Below are 25,545 nucleotides of genomic sequence, written 5' to 3'. Positions count from 1 at the left end.
GAGGGTTCTCTGTGAAAACGTAGGTGAATATGGATATCTATGACGTCGAATGACGAAGCAGTGCTAATTCCAAGCAAGGATGATTAGTATGTTATCGATCTTACATTTTCGGAATTAACGAAAGTCCAGATTGAATTATTTGGCTTTCCGTTTCGACAGAAGTTTAGCGGCATCTTCATCAGTGGAAAGCACTTTTGCCTTGCTGTGCATTCACCTGTCTAATGTTGCTGAAATAGTAGTCATTTATGAGTGAACTTTTGGTTCAATTCACAAGGTGTTACATCAACTCGCTGTGGCGCTGCTCAGATAAATCTTCGCAGCCCGGTAACTATGCTGCAACACATACCCAACATAGCATTTTCGCCTCAACAGGCATTGATAACTCTCTAACTGCACTGGAATTTCGATCCCGGCCAAGCACCTAACAGTAACGGAGTCATTAATTTATCAACAATTAAAATAACGCGATATGCCAAGGAACATTCTCACAAATCAGTATAATTTGAGATGTCGCGAGACTCCTCGGAGTGTTGTGCTAAATTTCCCTTCTCGGTGTCATCGTGGTAAAGTTTGATATCCAAAGAAATTTGATCATAGATGTTTAGATTCTTAGGATTACAGGAATTTCACAACACATTTTGGGTGGAACCTATCAAAGCTCTTTTGCGAACGCAAACCTCTGAATTATTAAGGAACACAAACGCGAATCAGCACTGCCACGTAACCAGCATTAAAACATTGCTGAGAGGAAGAGTACCGGTACGATCGTGCCAGACAGCCAAATATTTCCTACGACGTGTACGTGGATAAGGCGATTTGATAGGCAGCAATGTTCAATATGCGAAACTGTTTTTCTTCGTTTTGTGCATAAATTTACAGCACAAAATCACAGTGTCTCAATCACGATTTCCATTATAGATAGCATTATCTTCGAAAATATATATTACTGATATGTTTCTGAGTCCTGTGGAAGAGCGCGTGGAAGGATCGGCAGACAATGATCAATATTCACCTTTGAACTCGAGTGACGCCACGCGGAAGAAATCAAGTCGGATATTCAAGTTCCCCGCAGCAGGTTCATTCACCGTCAAGTTTAAAAGGCAGGCGAAACACGGTAATTTCTTTCTTCCATTTGTTAGCCGCACATCTCATATTCTATAGCGTCATCGAGTTCATTGGGTCACTCATACAGACATCGTATCCCACACAGATGCTAACAACTTTGTAATAAAGGGAGAGGGTCTTGATCAGTTGTGGGAAAAGCAGTCAACGTTGCTACTCATTTAGAAGTGGTAGTAAACGTCTATACTCAATTACAAGCAGCAATCTCTTAGACGCGTCTACTTCTACTTCAAACGGAAGTGAAGAATGTAAGATTTGCAAACTACCCACGGAAATAGTTTCAAAGAGTATTGAAGATGGGGTAGAGGGTTCGCATACTTTTAGCAGCTTATCCGGGGTGATTACTTTCGGAAATGAAAGTTGTATATTCGCTACTAGCGCTAAATGGCTAATCGCACAACATACAGATGCGATCATCGAAAATATATTCAATTACCATGACGCAGGAGCTCTTTTATGCAGTTGCTGGGATAATTTCATAGCTACTTCCTACTATTCTAAACAACAATATGTTGAAAAAGTAATCTGTTCAATTAACAGCGGACGTTGTGGGAAAAACATAGCCTATTGTGTAAGTAGTACAAGTTGACAAAAGCTACTTGATTATTTCGATAAAGTTGAAGTATTTCTTCGTATGACACCTCTGTCGAGGGTATAATGTTTACTCAATTTACAAGCGACGCGAAATGCAGGTTGCCCAGACGAGAGCCGGTAATATGGTGGAATGCTGATACCAGAATAATTTAGCAGTCAAATCATGAGCAGTAATCTAATACTTCGAAACTACTATCGACAACCATCAATTTCCGGCGTGTTGCGGTTTCGGCACTTCACGCAATTCACATCTGTTTCGTTATCACGGCACCTAGTAATTAAAACATGATTAGCTATACCGTAATTCGATTTTGCTGCATCATATCATATTTCATCACGTCTGTATCGTTCAACCGTCAATACCGAAATCTGTATTGAAGATTTTACTAGTGATGTGAAGATTCGACAGGTCGATTCATTTACTCTATCTATCACCTACCTACCTGCTTTGTAGTAATTTTATCGCATTAGGTTATACTTTACTGAAATAGTAGTCGCGTGTCCAAATTAGTGCAGTTCGAGGTGATGTGTAGTGATTAGGCAACTGTGTACAGTATGAGTTGAGCGTACAATGGCAGCGACCGTACATAAGTACATTGGACTCATATATCTTTCATGGAAATTCCATAGCGCTAAGGGAGTACCCTCGTTTAATATACCCATCCGAGCGACATATTATTGCCGGTAATCAGCGGCAAATACTATTTCTGGAGATGCCGAAATAACTCGCGCATAAAATCCGAATCGCTAACACCGCATGCTCTAGTTTGTAGTTGCAGGTTTGTCGTTTTTCTTGTTGTTGCATCGTTTGAACATCTAATAGGGGTTGTTGAAAGAGTAGCCGAGACTTTTAATAGATTTGAGAGTTAATCAGTCATGTCGTTGGTCGTTGGTCCACTGTTCTTCGCAAAATGAGGTCTTTTTGATACCATATTTCTTCAGGAAATGGATTATCGGTAATGGGCAGGTTGAATATAGGCTCTAAACTAGGTACAACATAGAATCCACATAGCATCACATCAGTTATGTACTTAAGTAATCATGCTTTTGTGATATCTGGCGTAAGTCTGTGTACGATTCATTGTGCATCTTCCGGAGAGAAATTGTGTTGATAAAGTATGAAGTTACACGAGCTTCATCAGTAACGGTGAGATGTACGCATTGTAAAAACATTATAAAAGACATGTTTATTGTTTATGCTGTCCGGTTTTATTTATTGGATAGAAACGTCGGATGTTACGACTGCATCATTGAAAACATGACATCTTGGCATATCTAACGAGCCTTTCGGAATGTTAAAGATCAACGCTCCAACTATAGCTGATCATTGACATAGTGGATTTAGGGATGATTTCACAGAACTATGAAATGCGAGTCAGTGTTATATTGAGCGGGAATAGTACCCCAATACTATATCAGGGATACTCATCCATTTTAGCAGAGATCTAGATGCAAAGTTTGAAATTTGCCACGGTCCGTTATAAATGTCATGAAATAAGTTAGAGTCACACAAATGTTACACGGTAAAACCCTATACAAAATCCGGTATAGTGATAGGTATTAGCAAAAGCAACAAGCGAAATGTATATATTGTTCTGTTAGTCGAATCAAACGATAATAGATTTGACTTTGTTTAAATAAGCAAGCAAATACTTACACATATGTGAGCCCCGGATCGAACATTTAAAAGGTCAGCATTCAGATCGCGGTCCTCCAGTTAGGTATCCCTGCTGTGTACGCTATTGAATATTCAGTACATACGTTATTCAATATGAGTTCGATGTTGAGGTTAGCAGCGAAATTCGCTTTTTATGCAATCGACCAAAAAAATTAGATTGTCGTCCATGCCACTGAAATACGTTTCCACGGTTATGGTATATCTAGGATGCGTACATTGTTATTCCGTCTCTATTCGAAGCTAGTCAAGCAGCAAATGTAGGCTTTGCAGTTGATTGGCACTGTCATCAGTATTTGGTACAAATTGCCAGCGGCCGGGAGAATCTATGGTTCTTCGTTATGAAAAGATGGATGACATTTGATTAAATGTGAAATGGCCCGCGTGACTATTGCTCATCAATCCCAGAATTAACCCGAACAGATACAGCGGATGTCCACTCCAGTCCATATACAATTATACATAGGCGCAATCGCGCATACACGCTGTAGGACAGCATTCAGTGCAAATACGCCATCTGCGTCTAGTATCAAATACATCGATTTCCAAATATTGATGTTCACATTGTAGTAATTAAATCTTTGTTATGTCCAATTGGAATGAAAAAAGTAGTTAGGTTTGTTCCTCCAATTTTCATGATTACAAGGGTGCAAATTCAGGATGACTTTGTTACCAATATAGATATCATTTATTGCATCTGCGGAGTTTTGTTTAACGTTAATAGAATCAACGGGATGGAGAATGGTTTTTAAGCTCATTTCTTGCATCTCGTACCGAGAAATACATTCATATGAGGGAGTGTTCATTTATCGTGAATCAAGACCTATGCTATTGAATAATGCGCCAGTCCACAAAGGAACAATTACTCTTTTTTTACTTTTACGAGAACTATATGACACAAACTGAACATTTATAAATAAGCAATCGTACGTTGTATCATATACCACGTTGATATAGTAAAAAGTCGTATTCGTAAGCACCACTTCTTAATCTTAATGCCTTTAAGTTTAGTCAGCAACAGATAATACGACCTCGTTAGAGGATGACAATAATCACCACTCTGTTTAGATTCAAATAGTAGGCCTATCGCAATTATTGATGTTTGGTGCTTGTTTAAATGCGGGAACGTGCGACCATGGGAGGCAAGTGAAGCAGTGCTTCACATGTGGTCAAAGCAGTGTTGCGATGTCTCGAGTCGTGACTTGTTTGGGGTAAATGCTCAGAAAAGTAGAAATACTTTTACTTATCACCTCTGGTAAAAAGTAGGGATGGTGTGAACCTCTGAAAGGTTCAGGTTCGTGTGAACGCGAACCTTTCTGAAAGAATCTGTGTGAACACGAACGTGAACCTCGTGACGTCATATTGCTAATTCCAACCCTTTCTTTCAATGAATTGATAGCCTATGCCCTATATTAATGTACACGATGAATAGCGAAGATTCGGCCCACATAATGCCACAATGCTGAAGTACATATAGGCGTTTTAAACGTCGCTAAATGTATCAACCGCGGTAATCAAAGGATATAATAATTGCATAAAATCAGTACATTCCGTCGCTTTGCCAACAATTTCGACGAGGACTTACCAAGTAATATAAGCTTACGCCTTAACGGTCTTAGCCAGACCGGACAATGTGTTCAGAGTCTGAGTATTGCTACATTGATATTTAGCAGAGTGTACAACGGGTTTCTTACTCGCTACCGATACCACAAACAACAAGTTATGCAGCAGTAGCAAGCACCTTAATCGCACGAATTTGGTTTTTTATGAAGTCAAGATTGACCCAGTACGACCGTTCGATTTTTGACATCAGACGACGATATCAATGTCATTGATTGGTTGAATAAGCATCATTCGCTGACTCCGTATATCGATTGCGGGTCAAGCTCACAGCAGAGAGTCACTAAATATTCACAAACGGAAAGCTGGATATTCCGAGAAAATTTTTGCAACAAAGCAAGTAAAACTTTTAAGGTTGTCGAGGTGCGTGGTGCATGCTCGTTTAGTGTTGATTTTTCATGCTGCCAGCACCATGCATGGAGTGGCCCGCAGTTAAAATGCAATCAATTTGAGCCGAAGATCTTATAATGGAGTGAAAATTACAATTTACCAAAAGGTTCACAGTGCAGAACCTACCAAGGTTCTGTTGTGATCACGAACCTCTAAATTTCCGAGGTTCACACACAGAACGCGAACGTGAACCTCACGTTCACACCATCCCTACTAAAAAGCATATCCGGTGACAGCAACCTATCCAAACGTTACAGACGTGGCCACATTATTTGCTATCTTTGGTAATCGCGTTTACATTTCTGTCGGGAGAATTCATTTACACTGCGAAAAACATAGGATTTCATTATTTTCGTAAAACAAGAAGCTTTCATTTTAGGTTGTTCTTAGCGCTATACGCACGCACTCATTAAGTCCTCTCGTGCCACGACTATATCTGGCCCATTTACGTCGAAATAATCATGAAGCATGACCTCATTGCGTATTTTTGATATGTTATTCAATGCTACTTGTGGATATCCGCTAATGCATTTTGTGGCACTCCTCATTGTACGGCGGATAATAATATCGTTGCCATGCCGGTCTTTGAAGGTATTGCTTGCTATCCGCAATATACAATTACAACAGAACTGCGTATCAACACAGCAGCCCAATATATGGTATAAACTCAGTTGTCAAAAAGCAGATTTATCGGAAACTGACTTTTAAAGATATCGACATCCCTGGATGATATTGAATGCTATGATCAGCGTGTGTTTATGCAATCTTGGTCATTCATTTTCGTGATCAATATATGTCATCTTCATACATGATGGAGTCCGTTGTGGATGAGCTATACAATTAACCAAATAATAATGAGATATCTTCACCCTGACTGCACACTATTGTACGAATCAATCGGCATCGAATTTGCCGTTACTACCGCTGGCACGCGCAGTTGATCGAACTGCACCTCATATTGTTTTGGATGCGTGAGTCTGCGAGCGTTATTTACATTCTTCCAGACCATGACATTACTATAAATTGTAGTGTACCGACAGCGTTGGCTTGATGACGAATTCGACCGCGTTACAAATTTCGCTGCCTGTAACCACTTCATTCCCTTATGAAAATATATTCTAAAAATGATGTGGCACTCTGGCAGGCCACTGGTCTGGACGTAAAAGCGTGAGCGTGTGTAAATCGTGACATTGCCGACGTTGTTTACATTCACTTTGATAGGAAAGGAAGAATCTGTATGCCCTTCTGAGCCCATTACACCAAACCATCGTAAACATGATATTAGATCCGTTCGATGCAAGTGTATATCTCAATGATAATATCATTAAGCGTGGGTCATGTTTTGTGAATTCCCTTCGTATTTGCAATTGCGAGAGGTGAATTGAGCGTGAATTAAATGCCAGCGGACATAGTTGTATCCAGGTAGAGTTACCAACACTGAGTTCAGCGGTTTCAATTGATTGCAACTACGAATCTATTATCGGGTTTTGCAATTACTTGAAACCATAGACTGAGAAAGCTCAAATTCGGGAGTATGAGTGGATGTCATTACAGAAGCCTTCAAAAACTTTTTCCTTTGTCTAGCGCTATCCTATATGGTCGCACTTAAGCGGTGAGAGTGATCGTATAAATTCCAAAGTCGGTTAAAGGCGTGCTTAAATCGCCAAAAGCACGCGGAGATAGTCGGTTTGCGTTATGGATCAGCGCGATGCCGACGCGGGATGTTCCAACGCGTCCAAAGACGCAAAGACGTCCGAGAAAGGCGCGAAGGTTCACGAGTTACTCGAAAAGTTAGGCTTCGGTCCGCCGAAGGACACCAGGCTGCGACGAAATTGGATATTGAGGATTGGTAAACTTTCGGAAGGTGAGAAAAGATAAGATTTTGTCAACGTCTTAAAGCTTGAGCGATTTGTCAGTAATTTTTATGCCGTGTTTGTGTAAGCATGTTGAAGCATAGGTGTAGCGATGCGAAATAAATATGCGTATCGCCACAATCAAGGCCGAAAACAAATATATCATCGGAACTGTTCTGTAAGTTGAATTGTCAGGAATAATTAATTGTGTTTGATGAATGATCTATCTTCACTCAATCATTCGCATCTTGAGGTAAGTCCTCAGCCGAAATATGCATAGTGATTACCAGATGAACTTAAACTTGTTTTAACCCCGTGCTCTAAATAGTTTGGGTGGTTGCGTGGGCCCCCTGTTGTGACCTAGTTCGATTCGACGTGACTTGCAAATTGAAGACAGCCAAAAATTATCAGTAGCCCAACAACGGAAATGGGAAGCTGAAGACTAAAAATGACCAGCTATACTTCTCGTTGATAAAATAGTTCGTATTCGGAACAGGTGCATTAGCCCGAGTTATAAGCAGCCGCAAACCGCAGATTTACCACGAACAGAAGCGTAGCAATTAACAACAGCGAAATGTACACATGTATTCCACGTCTTCCTACGACCATGGCCGGGCAAAATCGAGTACCTGAGTAATTCGATTCTGAATCACGTATTGTGCTTCGAGTCGAGTATTCCAGTATCACTTATTATGACGACATAACAGAATGCACATGTCAAAGTTCAAATATATGTAACTTTATGCCACCTCAAACAATATAATGCCTGTTATCCATCATATTAAAGATACTTTGGTATTTTTTCGACCCTGCCGATTTCATTACACTTTGTGACAATGTTGTGGGAGGATCATGACTTCGGGAGTGTGTTATTTTCAGTAACATTAGTAGCTTGGCACGATATGTTTCGCATGCTGGGTACGGCTAATCAAGGTTGAAGGCTTCCACAGTGGAAAATAGTATCGAAGCCATAATTCTCGTTCATAAAATAACTTTCGGTGGTTAGGAGCGTAGAATTTCAGTACTTGAAAAAAATCGTATTGTACTACTCGACTCGGATCATTAGGATAATTACTCGATTCAGATTCGAATACTCGAATCATTTTGCCCAGCCCTACCTGCGACATATAAACCAATGAAATAAATCGATCAACCCATTATTATCCATCAATGAATCATTAACCAAGGCAGGACGCAATTCGACAAGGAATAAATATTAAAATATGCTAAATGCAAAATTTTGAATGTGGTTTCTGTTCAATCATCGCAACAGTAGGATAATATAACATTCCGTTGATTTGCTGACCCCGTATAATATCCCGGAGTGTAAACACGTGCGACTTCCGGAACTGTGCTCAAAAGTACATCGTTAATCCAAAACTATCGCTCATTAATAGTGTTCGAAAATCCAATGTATTTGCAACCCCGCTTATAGCCCACGACGGATTCAAACATGTGTAACAAACATATGCTAAAATGCGCTCACTTAGTTCCACGCGACCGTTACTTATAGAATAAATTTATTCACGCCAGCTATAATGATATTATGATGCCCGACAATGCCATTACGAATGCCAAAGCTGATTTGTCTGCAATGCTGCCTCTTGTGGAATTGACAATATTTGAAACATCCGGAATCCAGTAGATAAAGGACTGATATTAATGACGTGGTCATTTCTTGCGCGGCTAAGAGGTTCAGAATGCGAAGTATAATATTTGATTGTATGAAAATTCAACAGTTATTCCACACTGCGACTCGAGTCTGGTAAAGACATTAAAATGAGACTTCAGTCAAGTGTATTACTCAGTCATCTCAACGTATGGTATGGAAATATCTTTCCATACTTCCATGCTTCGGCAATTTTGTTAAAGCCATGATCATACCTTTCGATATGTCAATGAAATGCATACTCCACTACATATCTCACTGACAAGCCGCTTTTCAATCGCAAATTGCGACTTCGACTCACCACCACGATCGAGATACTATGGATTATAGAAGACAATATTTTGCATTGCGTATAAGGAGGAATTAGTATTAGATATCGTCTGATCCCTACGTTATAGGAGAGAGTGATATTCAGCCAGTGTCGCTGTCACGCTACAGTGTTACATCTCTCTCTGCTCCATCTTTCTCTCTTTCATCTCTCTCTTTCTTATTATCATACTCCGTGGTTGGGAAATTCATGCGCGCTAGGCACACAGTACGCAATGAGATAAATAAGTCGCAATGTGATGTAATGAGACGACAGAAGGATATCGAAACGACTAAGTACCCGATCTAGTGATGGGAAGACGTGACTCAACTTAATCCGATGACTTAAACTTTATTCGAGTCACTTTGCAAAAATGACATGACTGGACTTGACTCGACGTTGCAGAAATGTGTGTTGACTCGTGACTCAAAATATCCGACTCAATACCAATATCAAGGAGAGGAAGGTATTGCAATCATAAATAAACATTCCGGGCAGTTGATTCTTGGTTTTAGTGTCTCTGTGGATATTATCCGTCACTACGCAATCGCTCACCAATAACACTGACCACAAGTAACGCTGGTGAGCAGTGAGGCAGTGAAGCAGTGAGGCAGCAGTGAAGCAGTGAGGCTCACAAACCCGACGTTTCTTCTTTGTATAGTATGATACATCGCACAACTCCATGTACAAAACATTGTATAGTTAATGTCCAAGTCCTTTCAAGACACAAATATTTGGTACTAATGAATTTGCGAAGGAATTCATTATGCAAAACTATCGGTTACGAATATGATTATTTGAAAATGCTGTAATATTCGTAATCGAATATTTACAAATCAGGATCACTCCATACTTGCAGTGCATCATTGCATACGGCTACGGATTAAACTCCCAGCTATGGATCTGCTTTTTTTCGTGAGCCAATAGTTGATCTTAGTTGTTGTGACCTGCGAGCATGTCGAATACGGAGTTACAATGTCTCATGCATTTAAAACATCTTGGCGATGATGAAAGCAACACTGAACATCACGCCGGTGTACAGTCAGATGCGCTGTTGTACGAAAACACGATATAATCAATACCTTATCAGTTATTGCAATACACGCGGTAAACGTGCATTATTGCGTTTCGAACGCATTCATAAATGGTTAAGTCATCCATCCAATTACTTTCCCTGTGCGACTGTAAAACACGGTGCTTGAAATAAAGCGCTCAGCTGATCGACTCGATACGGTTTCACGGATGCTTGTAACGAAATCTGGAGAGGACGCGCTCCGAGTGACTCAGCGTATGCGCAGTGCGTCAAACTATCGATAGCTAGAAAGTTATCTATAGTCAAATTGAATACGACTGTAATCGCTACGTGGGAGTGTTGCAATTCTCCCATATCACTTCTTTCAATTTCGATGATTCGTATATTCATAATCGCTAATTCTAGCGTGGGGCGATGCAGTAAAAGGATTTGGTTGCACCAGTCACATTCAAACGTTGCGTTGCATAAAATGCACACTTACAGAGGTGCTAAAAGTTAATTCGTCGTTGGTAGTCGAGTAAAAGCAGAAGTGATATCGCATATCTTTGCAAAATTACAAGTAGCAGTAGCGATATCTAAAGAATGTACTTCAAGTGAGAATAGAAAATGCATATTTCTAAGCTGATCAAGTACGCAGGTTCAAAGTCGGCTAGATTTGGTCGCATTGTGCACGCATCTTAACGACTAACGCAAAATAACTAAGGTCACTACAGGGTCGAAATGTATTCAGTCACCGTGATACAGGGGTTATTTCACCCAGTGATTATTTCACTAGTGAACGCGATGGAAACATCCCAGAACTTTTTTGTTTGTTTGATATCCATGGTGTTTCGGCTAGAATGATCATTTTACACCAGGCCGGTGTTTTTAATTTTTGATTCCGTAATTACCGACTTGTAGCACGGCGCACTTCTAGACTTTTCGTAAGACACCGCTTGCGCGGATCACGTGGCAAGGAAGAGCTTATTAACACCTCGGATGGACTCGAACCCACAACCCATAGGTGTTGCAGCTGTGGACCGAACCACAACGCTATCTCGCCACGCACTATTTATTATTTTACATAATCCGAAGTCTTGAGACTGACTAGTCTTGCCTACAAAACTTTAAAGTGGGCCTACAATGGCAAGTACTATAAAAACATAACTAATTGAGTAAGTAGTGCCAGAAGGCAAAAAAGTAGAGGTACCTCGTCATCGACCGCCACTGGTTTTGTATAGGGTTACCATACGTCCTCTTTTAGGAGGATTTGTCCTCTATTTCGACTTTTTGGAAAGTGTCCTCGGAGGACGGCCAAATGTCCTCATTTTTGAGAATTTGTCCTCATTTTTACAATTTTTGTTTGAATGTATGTGAAAATTCGACTGAGATATAGGAAATCAGTACTCGAGTAACGTTCCGGCTGGTATTTCGGGAGTTAAGCCGGAAATTTGACCTTTTCTTTAGTCACTCAACGGAGAATTCAATTAAAGTGTATATGGATTCGTGTCGGAGAAATGACCTTTTTTAGTCAACCAACTACATACTCGGAATAAATTTACCAATTTTTCGGATTTTTCTACGGTATTGTAAGTCTGAAAATTTAGAATGAGTGTCCTCTTTTCAGATTCCCAAAATATGGTAACCCTATGTTATAGCCAGTCACTCGAGCTCTGCTAACCTGTCTAATACCAATATAAAATTATGGAAAACATTTCGTGACTATTTGCGATCTTGGCTTAGCAATTTTAACCTTCGCGCATGTGCGACGGGGCGAAACGGACGGACGATAAACTTTGAGACCTTTTTGCAATGAAGTCGTCGCGTAGCATAAGGACAGTTTGCACGCTCCAAATATGCCTAATCATTTTCAGCTCCCAGTTGTGCCGTAACAAGGTGGATTAACATAATAGAGCGTCGCCATCGACGTAGGAAATAGTTTTATACTGTAAACGCAAATCGTGCATTCAACCGATATCCAGCATAACATAAAAGGTGTAAATCAGTTCATAGGAACTATTTGGTGGACAATTAAGCTTTCACTCTATTTTATTAGTAAAAATCATCCGAATACACGAATTAAAATGTTGATATGTCCCTGGAAATGACTTGCTGTTTTAGTGTATCACGGTGGTCTTGGTGAGTAAATCTATAGATTATTGACCTACGGACAGAGACGCATTTACGTAACTCATGTCGCCGCGCTTGCTTGCCCAGCGTAATTCACTGCTGGTCAATCTAAAAGCAATATAATTGCTAATCCTGTAACTAGAGACCCGAGCACTCAATTGAAATTAAGTTGATCTTATTCGAAAGCTAGTGTCGCGCCGTTTCCGAAAATATACATTAAAATACGATCAGGGCAATGGAACCACCCCGAAATAGCCGTCAAAGTCTGAAAAGCGACATTGCTCGAACAATCGCAGTGACGAAGCACAATGACCATAACAATGACGTTTGCATCCTCGCCATTGTTCAGAACAATGCCGATTTTCAGACTTGTTCGGCGGTTTTAGGGTGGTTCCATTGCTCTGATCTGATTTTAATATACTTTTTCGGAATCAACGCGACAGTAGCTCCGGAATTTGATCAATTTCTAGTATTTGGAGCGCTTGGGTCGCCAGGTATAGGATTACAAATTATGTTGCTTTCGGATTGCTGAGCAGTAAAATACTCTGGGCAAGCAAGCGTGACGACGGGAGTTGCGTATCTAACTATATATCCGTATTTTAGTTATCTATAGTAAACGCACATTTCCCCCTAACACTGAGCAGCTGTGTGACACCGATGTCTTCATTACAATGTAGGCTCGGCCCGTAATCTCGCACTAACAAAGTGCACTGCGTGATCACAATTATTTCCGTATAAAGGATTCGTGTCCCTCACAAATTTATTGTCACAATCTTTTTGGAACACTGAGTATTTATGTTGCGCTACCGGAAATCCTACTGGTGTTGCTTCAAATTGTAATACGATGATAGCACGTAATTGAAACCTTGTACCGTGTGTTGTCATACAGCAGTTAGTACAATATTCGATTAGCTAACCTACTTTTGTTAAGGCTGCGACAACGCGGTCCGTTGAGGCTGAATATGTTTCCGCAGTAGGGAGTTGAAATCACTACCGACCACCGTTAATGTCGATTGGTTACACATAGGGTTGCATTTAAAACAAATGGTTGTAAACACACTTTGTTAGAATATGCTTTAAAACAGTGCTTTACACAAATGCCTTTAGAATGTATTTTCAAGTTGTATAATTACGCCATAATTGTGTAAATACTTTCCAAAAAACATGTCGTATTAGCTTACATACGATTACCACCCGATATACCCGACGTATACGATATGGAACGATTGAAACCCTCAAAAGTCGATTCAACAGCTTTAGTACGTTCCTACTTCTTCAAGGAAGCTATATTCACCCTAATATATTTTCAATTGTCAATGCCAATCCGCTATGACGTCATAGTTGAATGTTTGTGACGTCATAGCTTGAAAAAACATGTTTTAAAGTCATCTTCATTTTAAATGCAACCCTATAGTTACACAGTTATGAACTTCTTCAGTATTGGTATGCGTGATATGGCGTATGAAAGGCATTTTACGCATCAACAGGGATTAGTTGAACCTACAAACGCAGATATAAGTCATCAATTTTTAAATGCTCGTCGCGCTTATACTTGGCTTGTGTTGTCTAGCTACCCGATATATCAGCAAAGTGTTTGAGGGACCTGAACACGACATTTTCACGTAACAGCAAGGACATGGTGTTTTGACATACTTTTATTCGTCACCAGGTTATTACGATATGAAGCCATAAGTCATTCTTCTCTAAGTGTTAGAGATGTTGTAAGTTTATCCCAGTGAAACACAATAAATTGCAGAATGTAAATGAAGAAGTCGTTCTTCGAGGGAATATTTCAATTTAATTCCGAGTAATGGTAAAGTAAATCGTTTCAAATGTCTCCAATACAAGAGTTGTATTCTCATGTTTCCCATATAGACCCAAGCTACAATATGTTTCTGTCAATGCATTCTATGTTGGAGTAATTTGAACTATCTTGATTCATGTTTCATCCTAATTCGCACACCATTCTCGTGCGAAGCTCGATTGCATGTAGTCGTGACTCTATGGTGGTCAAGTAAATCGTATTGTGTCCCCAAATCATTCGCCTGCACTGATTGAGGTATGCAGGAATCACTTACTACAGGCATGGATAACATGCGAGGTAAGTTCGCACGTTGTAGTATTTCTGAATGAGATGTATTGTAAGACGGGTCAAAAAGTCTTATTTTCTTGAATATAGTAGGCAGATAAAATCGTTGGTAGTGGATGCGTCAACGATCGGAATTGCGGGAGATAAACGGGTTAGTCAAACCTATTCCAGATGAGTGTTTGTAGCGTTCTGTTTTGATAACACACATTTCGTAAAGAACTTGAAAATGTGTCCGGCTCGGTGGGTTCAGCAGAATGAAGGAAACTTTACCCAGGTTCTCAAAACATTGCTATACTGAAATGAACGCGAAAGTATTATCAAGAAATTAGATTAGAAAGAATATCAGTAGACATCTAGTATATTTTGGAAATAATTCATTATTGTTGTATTATTATTCGGTTGTTTTTATAGCCTTCCGCCAGTGTACGTTGTTGATAACTTCTTATGTGCCGTTCGCGAGTCTGTGTACTTGTCATTGTTTATAAATACCTTATATAGTTCGAAGTTTACTATGTTCGAACATTTATATATGCTAGCTGCTGATTTGAGCCTGTTGAAAATCTTACAGTAGAATAGGATTGGCATTACGAGCATATCGTTAGGTGATATTGAAGTTTTGCACCTTCCAGGTGCCGATTTGGTGCGACTAGAGCCACTGTTCCGCTGCGCGAATTTTGTTAAAGTTTACTACAAGATATTCAAGCTACAACCGGAAATTGCGTAATTACAACTGCGGCAAACGAATTTAGTTATTCGCACAAGACGGGATTATGAAATGACTTTTGGAGCCAGAATGCTCATTTTCTGTTCGTCATGTTTGGCTGCCCATAGTCAGTCATTGGATTGATTTATATTATATTGCTAAGCAGTGATATATTGCCGAAAATTGAATAATATTGCCGCTGTATATAGTGTATAACCAGCAGGGCCCAGTATGCTGTGCATGTGCATTGTGCATGGTATTGTATGGAACGAAATTTCGGTATGGTATTGAATGGAAATTTCAAGGCATGATATGGAAATATTTTTCCATACTTTTAAGCTTTGGCAGGTTAGCCTGAACCGTGAAAGATCCTACTATTGATTTGTCAAATCGATTGCGTATCTCATAAAAATACTTCGCCGGCAAGTTTATGTCCAATTGTCCATCTCCCAAATTGCGACTCCTCACTAACACATGCGTACATGCGAAGAAACATAAAATCAATGATATGGTATTGATTGTAATCCATGAATATTTATTTAAAAATCGAAGGTTATTCGACCGTTATTGCAGTCCATAGTAATATCTCGCATATCGTAACTTCCACTTCGCAAACTTGCTAAATTAGGAAATCATCTATACTTCGCTGGAATTATCTTCCAGCTAGCATGATTACATTTTTATATTCATAAAGATAACATCTCTTCTACACTCCATCCAGTTATGTTCTCTGAAAAAAATGCCATGCTGCACAATGAATGGTGGGCCTTAGTAAATTTAGCCATCTCTGAATAAAACATTGATACCAAGGCAGGGCTAGTGAAACTAATGAATAGGCTTGTGGCCAATGAATGCATGGGCGATGATAAATAACATCCTCTTGGATTCTAGCAGTGTCAGTCTGTAGTCTGAGGGATGTTCTAATGCGACAATCTCTTTGTTTTATGTCATTCGTTCCGTCGGATCTCTGTATTACTGCAAGCAGTACGTTCGCAAACTTGTCTTACAGGCCAAAAGTCTATCACGCTCCTTTTGTGATTCCCAAGGAATCCCGTATACTGTTAACATTTCATCTTCGATGTTTAGGATGAGTACATCGTTTACATATTTCACTGCGACATTGGTGATGGTGGACAAGCAAATGGATGATTCAATCTGAAATAATTAGATGTAAACACCCGGTAATTTCCTCACATCAAAAATATAATTGTATCTGAGATATTCGGCAACCGCGAAAGAATGGGAAATATATTAAATATGGCATGGAAGAATTAAAACGGTATGAAAAATCTATGAAAATGGTTGGGAACAAGTGTGGCGGATGTGGGGTATTGAAATTTCTCTTTCCGCACCATATGGTACTACGACCAGATAACCAGTAACCACGCCTGTCATAATTTCACCAACCTTCATCATTAAGGCAATTTTATTACCTAAACCACAGAAGATTTCGACCTTGAAAAAATCTAAAATTTGACATTTGTTGATCTTAAAAAACCTAATTTTGACCATATTTTGACCTAACGTATGCAAATTAGGTGTTATCCACATAAGGTTATTTTCATTGCTTGTTCGAACTGTCTGTCCTTACGAAGTAGTTCAGCCCGAAAAACTTTGTTAACTCAAAACTGACAAATATTTTCATGAAAACACTTGATTTTAACGTAATCTAGCCCCATGAAAAATTCCGGTGGTTACATCACGTATTATGGTAGAAATAATTAAAATCTGTTGTAGTACAACAAAAGATACTTTCCTACAGTATTCTCGGGTAGAAAGTGTCTGTCCTTACTAAGTAGCTCTCCACGAATGGAGAAAGAACGTTCAACAGAAGCAGTGGTTGGCTGACAACATTGAAGTTGTGCGTACACTGCTGGTGACACACCGTGTTGCTTCATTCTGACAGTGATGTCCAAGTCACAATTTTTTATAATGCACTTCTGGATATCAGAACCATGCATTGCCCGCACAGTCTTGCTTCAGTTAGCATTTTGCGGTACGTTGAGCATAACACCATGCCAACCTATTTGTTTTATTTGAATGTTTATGATTCACAATGAGCAGACAATGGGCTTTCTACAACGGTATGCCTATAAAGTAGGCTGCAAGCTGTAAAATGTCACATGATAAGCTCCCCGACAGTGCAAAATCTACACTGTAAACTGAAACGCGTGCATTTATGCACCTAAAAAACACACAATATTCGATTTTTTTTTTAGATGCCACATTGTGTGGTAGCGATGTATGTCATAATATCGTGTGGTCTGAAGTGGCATGTCCGTACCTATCACTGCAGAGCTCTAAATTATGTACCTGATATACCTCCACAGGCTCTTGAAACAATATTTTATTTTAAAAGAATCGGTTGTAAAATGTACGTTAAAAGTGTAAATTGCCGTTATAAATATGACAATAAAAATTGAAAACAACAATTTTTTGACACAGTAAGACAGGATTTTATACAGTCATAACAGAGCTTCTTGGAGGTACAGAACTTCAATATATAATTGAATAGTATATGTTCACATTGAAATGAGCCCGAATATTTTCGGCTGACACTCGTCAGGGGCAATCGTCAGTAACTAGTAAAGAATTGGAAAGAACATTGTATATCAACAAAATCGTATCACAAAATATGACGTCACCAGCATGAAATTTCAAGAGAGAGAGCGTTCAGTGCACTATTCCGATGCAACTGGTACACAAACTCCTTCTGTTGACAGAGTTCCGGCTAGTGTATTTTGATAAGTGAACCACAGTGTGCTAATCAAAGTACTAGAAAAACTCCAAGTCATTCGCAAAACGCTCAACGCCAACAAAGAGATATACAACAACCCAATCGCAATAGTGGAAGTAAAGGGACTAATATCAGCGGAAATGACATGTATAAAATACACCAGCCGAAACTCTGTCAACAGGATTTCGTGTACCAGCTGGGAATAGTGCACTGAACGCTCTCTCTCTCGAAATTTCATGCTGATAACGTCATATTTTGTGATACGATTGTTGATATACAATGTCCTTTCCAAATCTCTACTAGATTTGCTGACGATTACCACTGACAAGTGTCAACAGAAAATATTCGGGTTCATTTCAATATGAATATACTATGTAACAGTAATAACAGTATAAAAGAACTGAATTTGGAACTAAAGCAAAGTGTATGTACAGTAATGTTGCCAATAAATATTGTTTCTCACGAATTGACTAGTTACATGATCAAATGATTGAATTGCCAAAAAACCATAGTAAACCAATTTTGGCTCAGCAGTATCTTATTTTGGAACAGCCTTAATGTACGTACAGTGCCACTAAAAACGAAAATTTTACAAATTGAAGGCATAGCAAAAGTCTAGCCACAAAAAAACGAATTATTGTGCAACCAATATCTACAGGTACATTACATGACAATAGAAAGCAATAGGGCTAGCGGCTAGGTACAATGATTCGAGTACTCGAATCTGAATCGAGTAATAATTCTGATGATTCGAGTCGAGTAGCAAAATTCGATTTTTTCGAGTACTGTAATTATACGCTCCTCGCCACTGCACGTTAATTTATCAACGATAATTATAGTTTCGATACAATTTTTCCGTGAAAGCCTTGAAACATTGAATGGGTGTATCGCAGCATGGGCGACATACAGTACAACGCTACGAACGTTACTGAAAATATAGATTTCCCAAGTCGTGATCATCTCACAACATTGTCACAAAGTGCAATGAAACCCGTATGGCCAAACAAATACCGAACAATCTTTGATGTGATCAATAACAGGCATTATATTATTTGTGGTGGCATGAAAGGTACATATTTAAGCTTTGACATATTACATTCTGTTATTACGTCATAATGAGTGATACTCGAATACTCGACTCGAAGCATTTTACGTGATTCAGAATCGAATCACTCAGGTACTCGATTTTGCCCAGCCCTAGAAAGTAGTACTCACAGTACAAGTACTTGGAGCAGGGGAGATTAATTAGCCTACATTTTTCCAATCGATTGCTGGACATTTTGATATTTTTTCCAAAAATTTACGAACTTGTTCGACTGAAATCGCGAATTTTTATCACCAACAAGGACACGTTGAATGAATGGCATTATTTGAAAGACCTTGGGATAACTAAGATCCCATGCGTAATAGCATGCTACGAGATCAATTATCCTCTCAAACGGTCTTCTTTCGTTTTCGGATCTGCGCTTGAAGGTGATGCTATTGGCCGAAATCCACGATTGTTCATCTTCATTCTCATGACGTGCAATCAAAAGATGAGGAGTCAACTTTGAAGTCGTTAAATCGACTGTATGTGCCTGGAATTAAAACAATATGTTAGCTTTAAATGATATTGCTAAATATTCACGTGCGAATCCAGAGCACATGACCAACTTCAGCTAGAAATGCTTTTATGAGACTTCTCATCAGGGTTGTAATGACTTGAGTCACGACTTTCTGATGACTCGACTTGACTCGAGACATTTTCTCAAAACAAAAAAAATGACTCGAGTCATAACACCATGACTTGGACTCGAACCTCTACTTGTTGACTTGAACTAGGACTTGACTCGGTGGTGAATTGAAAATAACTCAACTTGACTCGAGTCAATCCTATAAAAGTGAGATTGAGTTGTGACTCGGAGCCTTGTGACTTGGTTACGACCCTGCTTCTCACACTAAAAATATAAATGTAGCTGAATCAACGAATAGTCTAAAGGGGCACTGCACTCTAAAAATGATGTCGTCCCTAATTGAAGGGCAAACGAGAAAAATTTAGGCCGCAGCCATTTTCTTCAGAACGTCACCGCAATAGAGTTTCAATTTATTGAAATTTTCACAAGAACATCACGCAGAGATCGAACTTTATATCGTTGTCACCCGATGTTATGAAGGAAATATGTCGTACACGCCAAGGTGGTTTAGATGCGACATTCAACGGAAGATTTGTCAAAATCGGGCCTAGTGTATTCTATTTCTTTAGGACATAGGGCGTGTACGACATATTTCCTTCATATTATATTATTCGATTATAAATCGAAGCATTATTAGATGCACCAACTGTGATCAGATGCATAAATTTCTCTACATCATCAGAATCTTAAGGGGTACCAATGTACCACGGACCTTGGTCGATCATAAATTGTTAGTTGGTTAATCTGAAAGGGGCACTGCGCTATACAAATGATGTCGTCTCAAATTAACTAGCGGGTCGAGAAAAAATTTACTGCAATCGTTGTCTTCAGAGCGCCACCGTAATGGTGCTGAAATAAAATTAGGGTTACCATACGACCTCCTTTAGAAGGATTTGTACTCCTTTTTCAGGTTTTTGAAATTGTCGTCCTAGGACGCCTAAATGTCTTCATTTTTGGCAACTCCAGTACTGTTACTGTGAAAATCCTCCTTTCCCTATTTCAAAATATGATAAACATATATTAAATGAATTTCGCATAGGACCTGTTACGCTCGAGTTTCCGCGTTTCCTAACCCGTTGTGAAATTTCTGGTGCGATAACGTCACCATCGCTTTACTCGCCGCGACTTCTATATTTCCGTTACGGGTTAAGATTGGATGACGCGCAGCCACGTCAGTTGGCCTTGATACGAAATTCTGCAGCTCCATTACGTCAAGCGCGATGTTTAGCATAACATAATACACCTTCGTTTTGGGACGGCTCAAGAATTTCTATCATATATAAGGATTCTATTTTATAGAACTTCTATATATATCTGAACTGAAGCAGATCCATACTAGACAGGTAGCAAATCTTACCTGACAAAGACATATCGCACTCAAACCATGGTTCGACTTTATTCTCTTGTCTGCGAGAGGTTCTGCAGTTTGAGCAGGACATGAATTTCATCGTCTTCATTTCCCTGCAAACAAGTAGAATCACAATAAACAGGTGAAGGACTAATAAGAATCATAATATACAGGTGAGGGACATTCCTGCACTTCAAATGCTTCCATTCCAGCCCATCCTTTTGAAATGCCAATTCACTAATTCGTATTATCGATGCTGCGTAGGCCTACTGCAAATTAGCGAGAATCATTTGTATGCAAAATGGGTTATCAATATCTCATGTGCACTATCGTGGGGGGTTTGATATAGCGCGTCCGCGTGCAGGCCTTACTACTGTCCGCCGAAACACTTTCCCCAAACAGTTCGTGTTTATGTATCTTTTTGATTAAAACTTATGCCCGTGTCTGAACAAATTATGCTCGTTGCCAATGCCGAATCTGGGTATTTACGTATGACAAGCGCACCCTGTAATTGTAATTATTGTGGGTTTGCGGCATATCTGCAATTTCTTTATCAGCATAACTTTGCCGGTTGATTGTCCAGTCCGATAAAATTGATCACTACTATGTATTTCGCACAGCGTGCTGATTTCACCAAAGTAACGATCCTTATTAGATGTACGAATTCGACCTCATCGTTAGAAACGTCGATTTCATCGCGCGCTCTGAGAAACACCATCTCCTATCGCGATTTGACGAACAAATATACGTCCACCTTCTACAAATTGAAGTGCATTATTCGCATCGATGAGGGCCGCAAGCTGCGTTTAAAATATTTCAGCTGGAAATCGCGTCACGTAGCATTGTGTGATGCGATATGCGTGCACAGACGAATCTCGCTAATTGATCGCGGCCCAGCGTAACAATGATACGACTTGTTGAATATTAGAGTCAAAATGCTCATTTCAAAAAGAAGTGGTTTTGCGTTTCAAAGAGGGGATCTCGACACCCCTGGCTACGCGTCTGCCGCCACCCCACGCAAAAATAAAAGTCAGCGCCTATGACTGTAGCACTGTTAATTATGAAACATAATACCAACCTCTTGATCAGTCTGCTCTCCAAAAACTTTATCAAGAGTGAGAAGCATTTCCATGTACTTCTCATGCATTTCTTCAACACTTCTATCAACAAGCAGTTGAAATTCATGCCTGATCTATTGAGAATAACAACGCGTTACTCAGAGCTGTTAGTCATGAATATGCACTTCAGTTAAAACAGGTTAGCTAGAGTAAGTAAATTCATCCATATTCATTTTAAAATACATAGTTATTCACTAACTTATCTTGATACGAACATAATTAGATTGTCTTCATTTATTTATCACAATAATTTAATTATTTTTAGCATATTGTATCACCATACCGTGCAGACTTTGACAAATAAATAATTCTAGTTGTCTAATTTCACCCAAGTAGTACGAAATCTCATTAATCTAATTCTAACCTAATTAGTGGAAAGTTTCTATACTCTTTTAATTCTCATCATATTCATTGTTCTTCTGAAAATGCCTAATTGACTATGGTATTTGGTAGTGAGCTAACGAAAATATCCGCCTCGTGCGACGTCACGTCCAACTTTTCAGCTATGGTGCACAGACGCTAACCAATCTCATGCTCCTTCCTATGAAGTAGACTTGAATTTTGCAGGATTCCCTTGTCATTCATAATTTCTGTCAATTTTCAAGTTTTTGCAAATTGAGGTAAATCTAATTTGAAAAAAAATGCGCTGTAATTCTAATCTAATTCAATTTGGAAGAGCTTAAAATTTTCTATAGTTGTCCAAGCCTGGTACAGTGTACACTGTACAGTGTACACATGTCGTGTAATAGGAAAACAGTGTATATATTGATGCAATAGGAAAATACATAGGCAATACAATTTTCAATTTGCCGAGGCACAAACAATTTCATTTTACTGATTTTCGAAGTTATGACTGCAACTCAAAGTCATCTTTAAGGAATGAAAGAACTCACCAGTCTAATATCTTGCAGCATCGGAAAGCTCTTCAAAATTTCAGCAACGCCACCGAATTCTAGCACCTTCAACTTCATGAGAGCGATGACATTCGGCCAATTGGCGCCAGGTCTATTGAATTCTGTTTCGAACTGCACCCTGGCATCTTCAATAGTTAGATCGGGGTGACCTTTTGAATAACATGAAACTTATAAATGATTAAAAAAAAAGAATAACCATCATCCCAATCACCTGACGAGCGTAGACACAAAGCTGGCGCTCTCTATGAAGATGTACCAGATGCATTTGTCTTTTGCATGAGATTCCTCAACTTTTGCGAAAGCTTCTTCGAGAAGTAATACTGAAAAGCATATGATCATGAATGCACAGCAGGTCATAGTATAGCGAGAGGTCGGTGCTTCATAGCAGAACAAGTCCAGTGTCTTCATATTTTGAATACACTATGCCACAGATCCTGCATGACATGACAACACTCGGACGTTGTCTGTGACGCCTCAATAAATGTGAAGACAGCAAATCGGTAGTTCCGATACGAGGGCACAACCAACACTTTACATTAGACATTCTACCAAACCATATCAAGTAATTGAAACAGGTCAACTGCAAAGCAAGATGTACAGCATAACTTCATCTGCCAGTGAGGTTTCATCACTAGGTCTACAAATATATATCTTAAGATGAAATTAATAAATTGCATTAGCTCACATTTTTATGGTGCATCAAGCTGCTAGATCGAAAATAGGTAATCTATATCAACTCATCCCGCTGGGCGCTGTGTGTGAAACTCGATAACATGAACATGCCTTAATTTACAGATGTTGAAAATTTACATAAACGAATTACCTTGCAGTAAATCAATGAGCTCCCTCTTGATTCCGTTTTGCACTAAATACATCTCCATTTCCTCGCTATATGCTATTTAGATTCACGTAACTAAGACCGAAAGATTCACGATATACCCCACTCACTCCGATCCTGCGTGGTATCGATCGATTGCGTCATACAGTCAGGTGACTCCGATTACCGCTTCGATTGTGCCATACAGTCACGTGACTCAGTAAGTCATGCGTAAAGGAGAGACAGAGTCCATTTTTCATTACATCAATAATAAAATACAACGGGTACTACTAATAACTGAATGATTGCTATACTGTTGTTCAATGGCAATGGCAGCGGTGCCGGATACAAGTAAAATGTTCAGCGTCGCGGTGTTTCATACATATTGGTATTACAAATTTCTTTAGTAAGTTCGGCAGGAAAATAATACGATCACCTTTTTATTTTATCGCAATCTTTTGGTATGTTGATCTGATAATTTGTTCATAATAAACTGGAATGAGAAACAAGCGATTAACTATAAGAACATTTAGGAAAGTAACACTAACATCAAGGAGTAACGTGAGTATCGTAGGTATGTAAAGTCAGATCAGAGCAAACCTCAAAATAGCGAGTCGTCAGTCAAGTGTTGGTACAGCACGACCATATTATCTGATCACCTACCTATTTGCTTCAAGGCCGGCACCACCGTCGGCTACAACCTTGGTTAGTTATATCAGTAATAATATTACTAATTAAACACTGCAGCCTGATGAAAAATCTATAGCTTCGGGTCAATAACCATACCGATCAAATCACTATGGAATGTAAACGTGGAATGGCAACGACCGATTTTGCAGCTTCGTTCCGCTTCGCTGAAGCTTTACTCGGACTTATTTTACGGCAGCAACTGTAGGATTTATGGCAATCCAAAAGTCGTCTTCCAGAGCGCAGAATTAACTGAATCTGATATTGATCGAAAGCTACCGGCACACTGACTCCGAAAATGTAAATGAAAATATGATCAGGCACTGAACCGCTTAGAATGCGCCCTTCAAGTCTGAGTTATCAGCATTGTCCGAACAATCGAAGAGTCGCGATAGGTCATTGTTTTGCGGTCATCCAATTGTTCTGAACAATGCAGATTTTAGATGTTGAGAGTGATTTTTCATCCAAGTACGGAGCCTTACCGTATTTTGATTGATAATTTCGGAATCAGTGCGACAGTAGCTTTCGATCGAGGCCAGATTCAATAAATTCTGAGCTCTGGAAGACAACTTTTGGATTGCCAGAAATCCCACAGCAGCTGCCGCAAAATAAGTCTGAGTAAAGCTTCAGCGAAGCGGAACGAAGCTGCAAAATCGGTCGTTGCCATCCCACGTTTACATTCTATAAAATCACATTTTGCGAGGCTTTTCGAATTCCTTCCCAATTGATATCTGGTATGAATGTTTGACACCGCATAAAATTCGTTCGGAATGACTACTGATATACATGTGAGCTCATAGACACATCATATGAGCATGAACCCACATCTTATAACATTCCTTGATGATGTGTGGACGTGCACACAACATGGCGGATTCTCGATGTCAGATCTCAGCCAATAATATGTGTCAGCCAAATATTGTATATACCTATGCACAATGTTGTATGTCATTCAGCGCTGTGAATTTACAGTGTACGATACAAACGAAATGCGAGTTGTAAAAAAAATTTGACTTTGTTTCTAATTTTTACATATTTTGATCTAACGCTACAATTTTAACCTAAGTTTGACTTGTTGTGACCTGTC

General features: G+C 39.3%; 1 protein-coding gene and 1 long non-coding RNA gene across 8 annotated transcripts in view; one reads left to right on the top strand and one right to left on the bottom strand.

Moving 5' to 3' along the window:
* Positions 1-763: 763 nt before the first annotated feature.
* Positions 764-25,545, top strand: part of LOC145434981 (cytosolic phospholipase A2-like) — a 96,464-nt gene continuing 71,682 nt past the window's right edge. The window contains exon 1 of one of the 5 annotated variants that reach the window (XM_080312218.1): positions 764-1,114. In XM_080312218.1, the coding sequence (XP_080168344.1) occupies positions 952-1,114 (163 nt within the window). In that variant the 5' untranslated portion in view covers positions 764-951. Of the gene's footprint in view, positions 1,115-5,543; positions 7,266-14,442; positions 14,474-25,545 lie in introns of those variants that run through there. The other 4 variants (XR_013913659.1, XM_080312217.1, XM_080312220.1 and 1 more) reach the window with 4 other exon arrangements.
* On the bottom strand, positions 18,735-25,428 carry LOC145435004 (uncharacterized). Of its 3 annotated transcripts, XR_013913663.1 has the most exons (6): positions 23,778-25,428; positions 23,166-23,274; positions 22,934-23,103; positions 22,001-22,114; positions 20,932-21,035; positions 18,735-19,478 (listed from the first exon to the last, which is right to left on the bottom strand). It is a non-coding gene; the product is annotated as an uncharacterized LOC145435004 (long non-coding RNA). The 3 variants fall into 3 exon arrangements; XR_013913662.1 differs by having other exon boundaries at positions 23,166-23,944; XR_013913661.1 differs by lacking the exon at positions 23,166-23,274 and having other exon boundaries at positions 22,934-23,005; positions 23,778-23,942.

Source organism: Botryllus schlosseri, chromosome 3 (genome assembly GCF_051294905.1).
Source record: "Botryllus schlosseri isolate E-star chromosome 3, Bs_hap1, whole genome shotgun sequence".
Lineage (NCBI taxonomy): Eukaryota > Metazoa > Chordata > Ascidiacea > Stolidobranchia > Styelidae > Botryllus > Botryllus schlosseri.
Note: the sequence above shows the minus strand (reverse complement) of the source record. Positions and strands in the feature narration are given on the sequence as shown.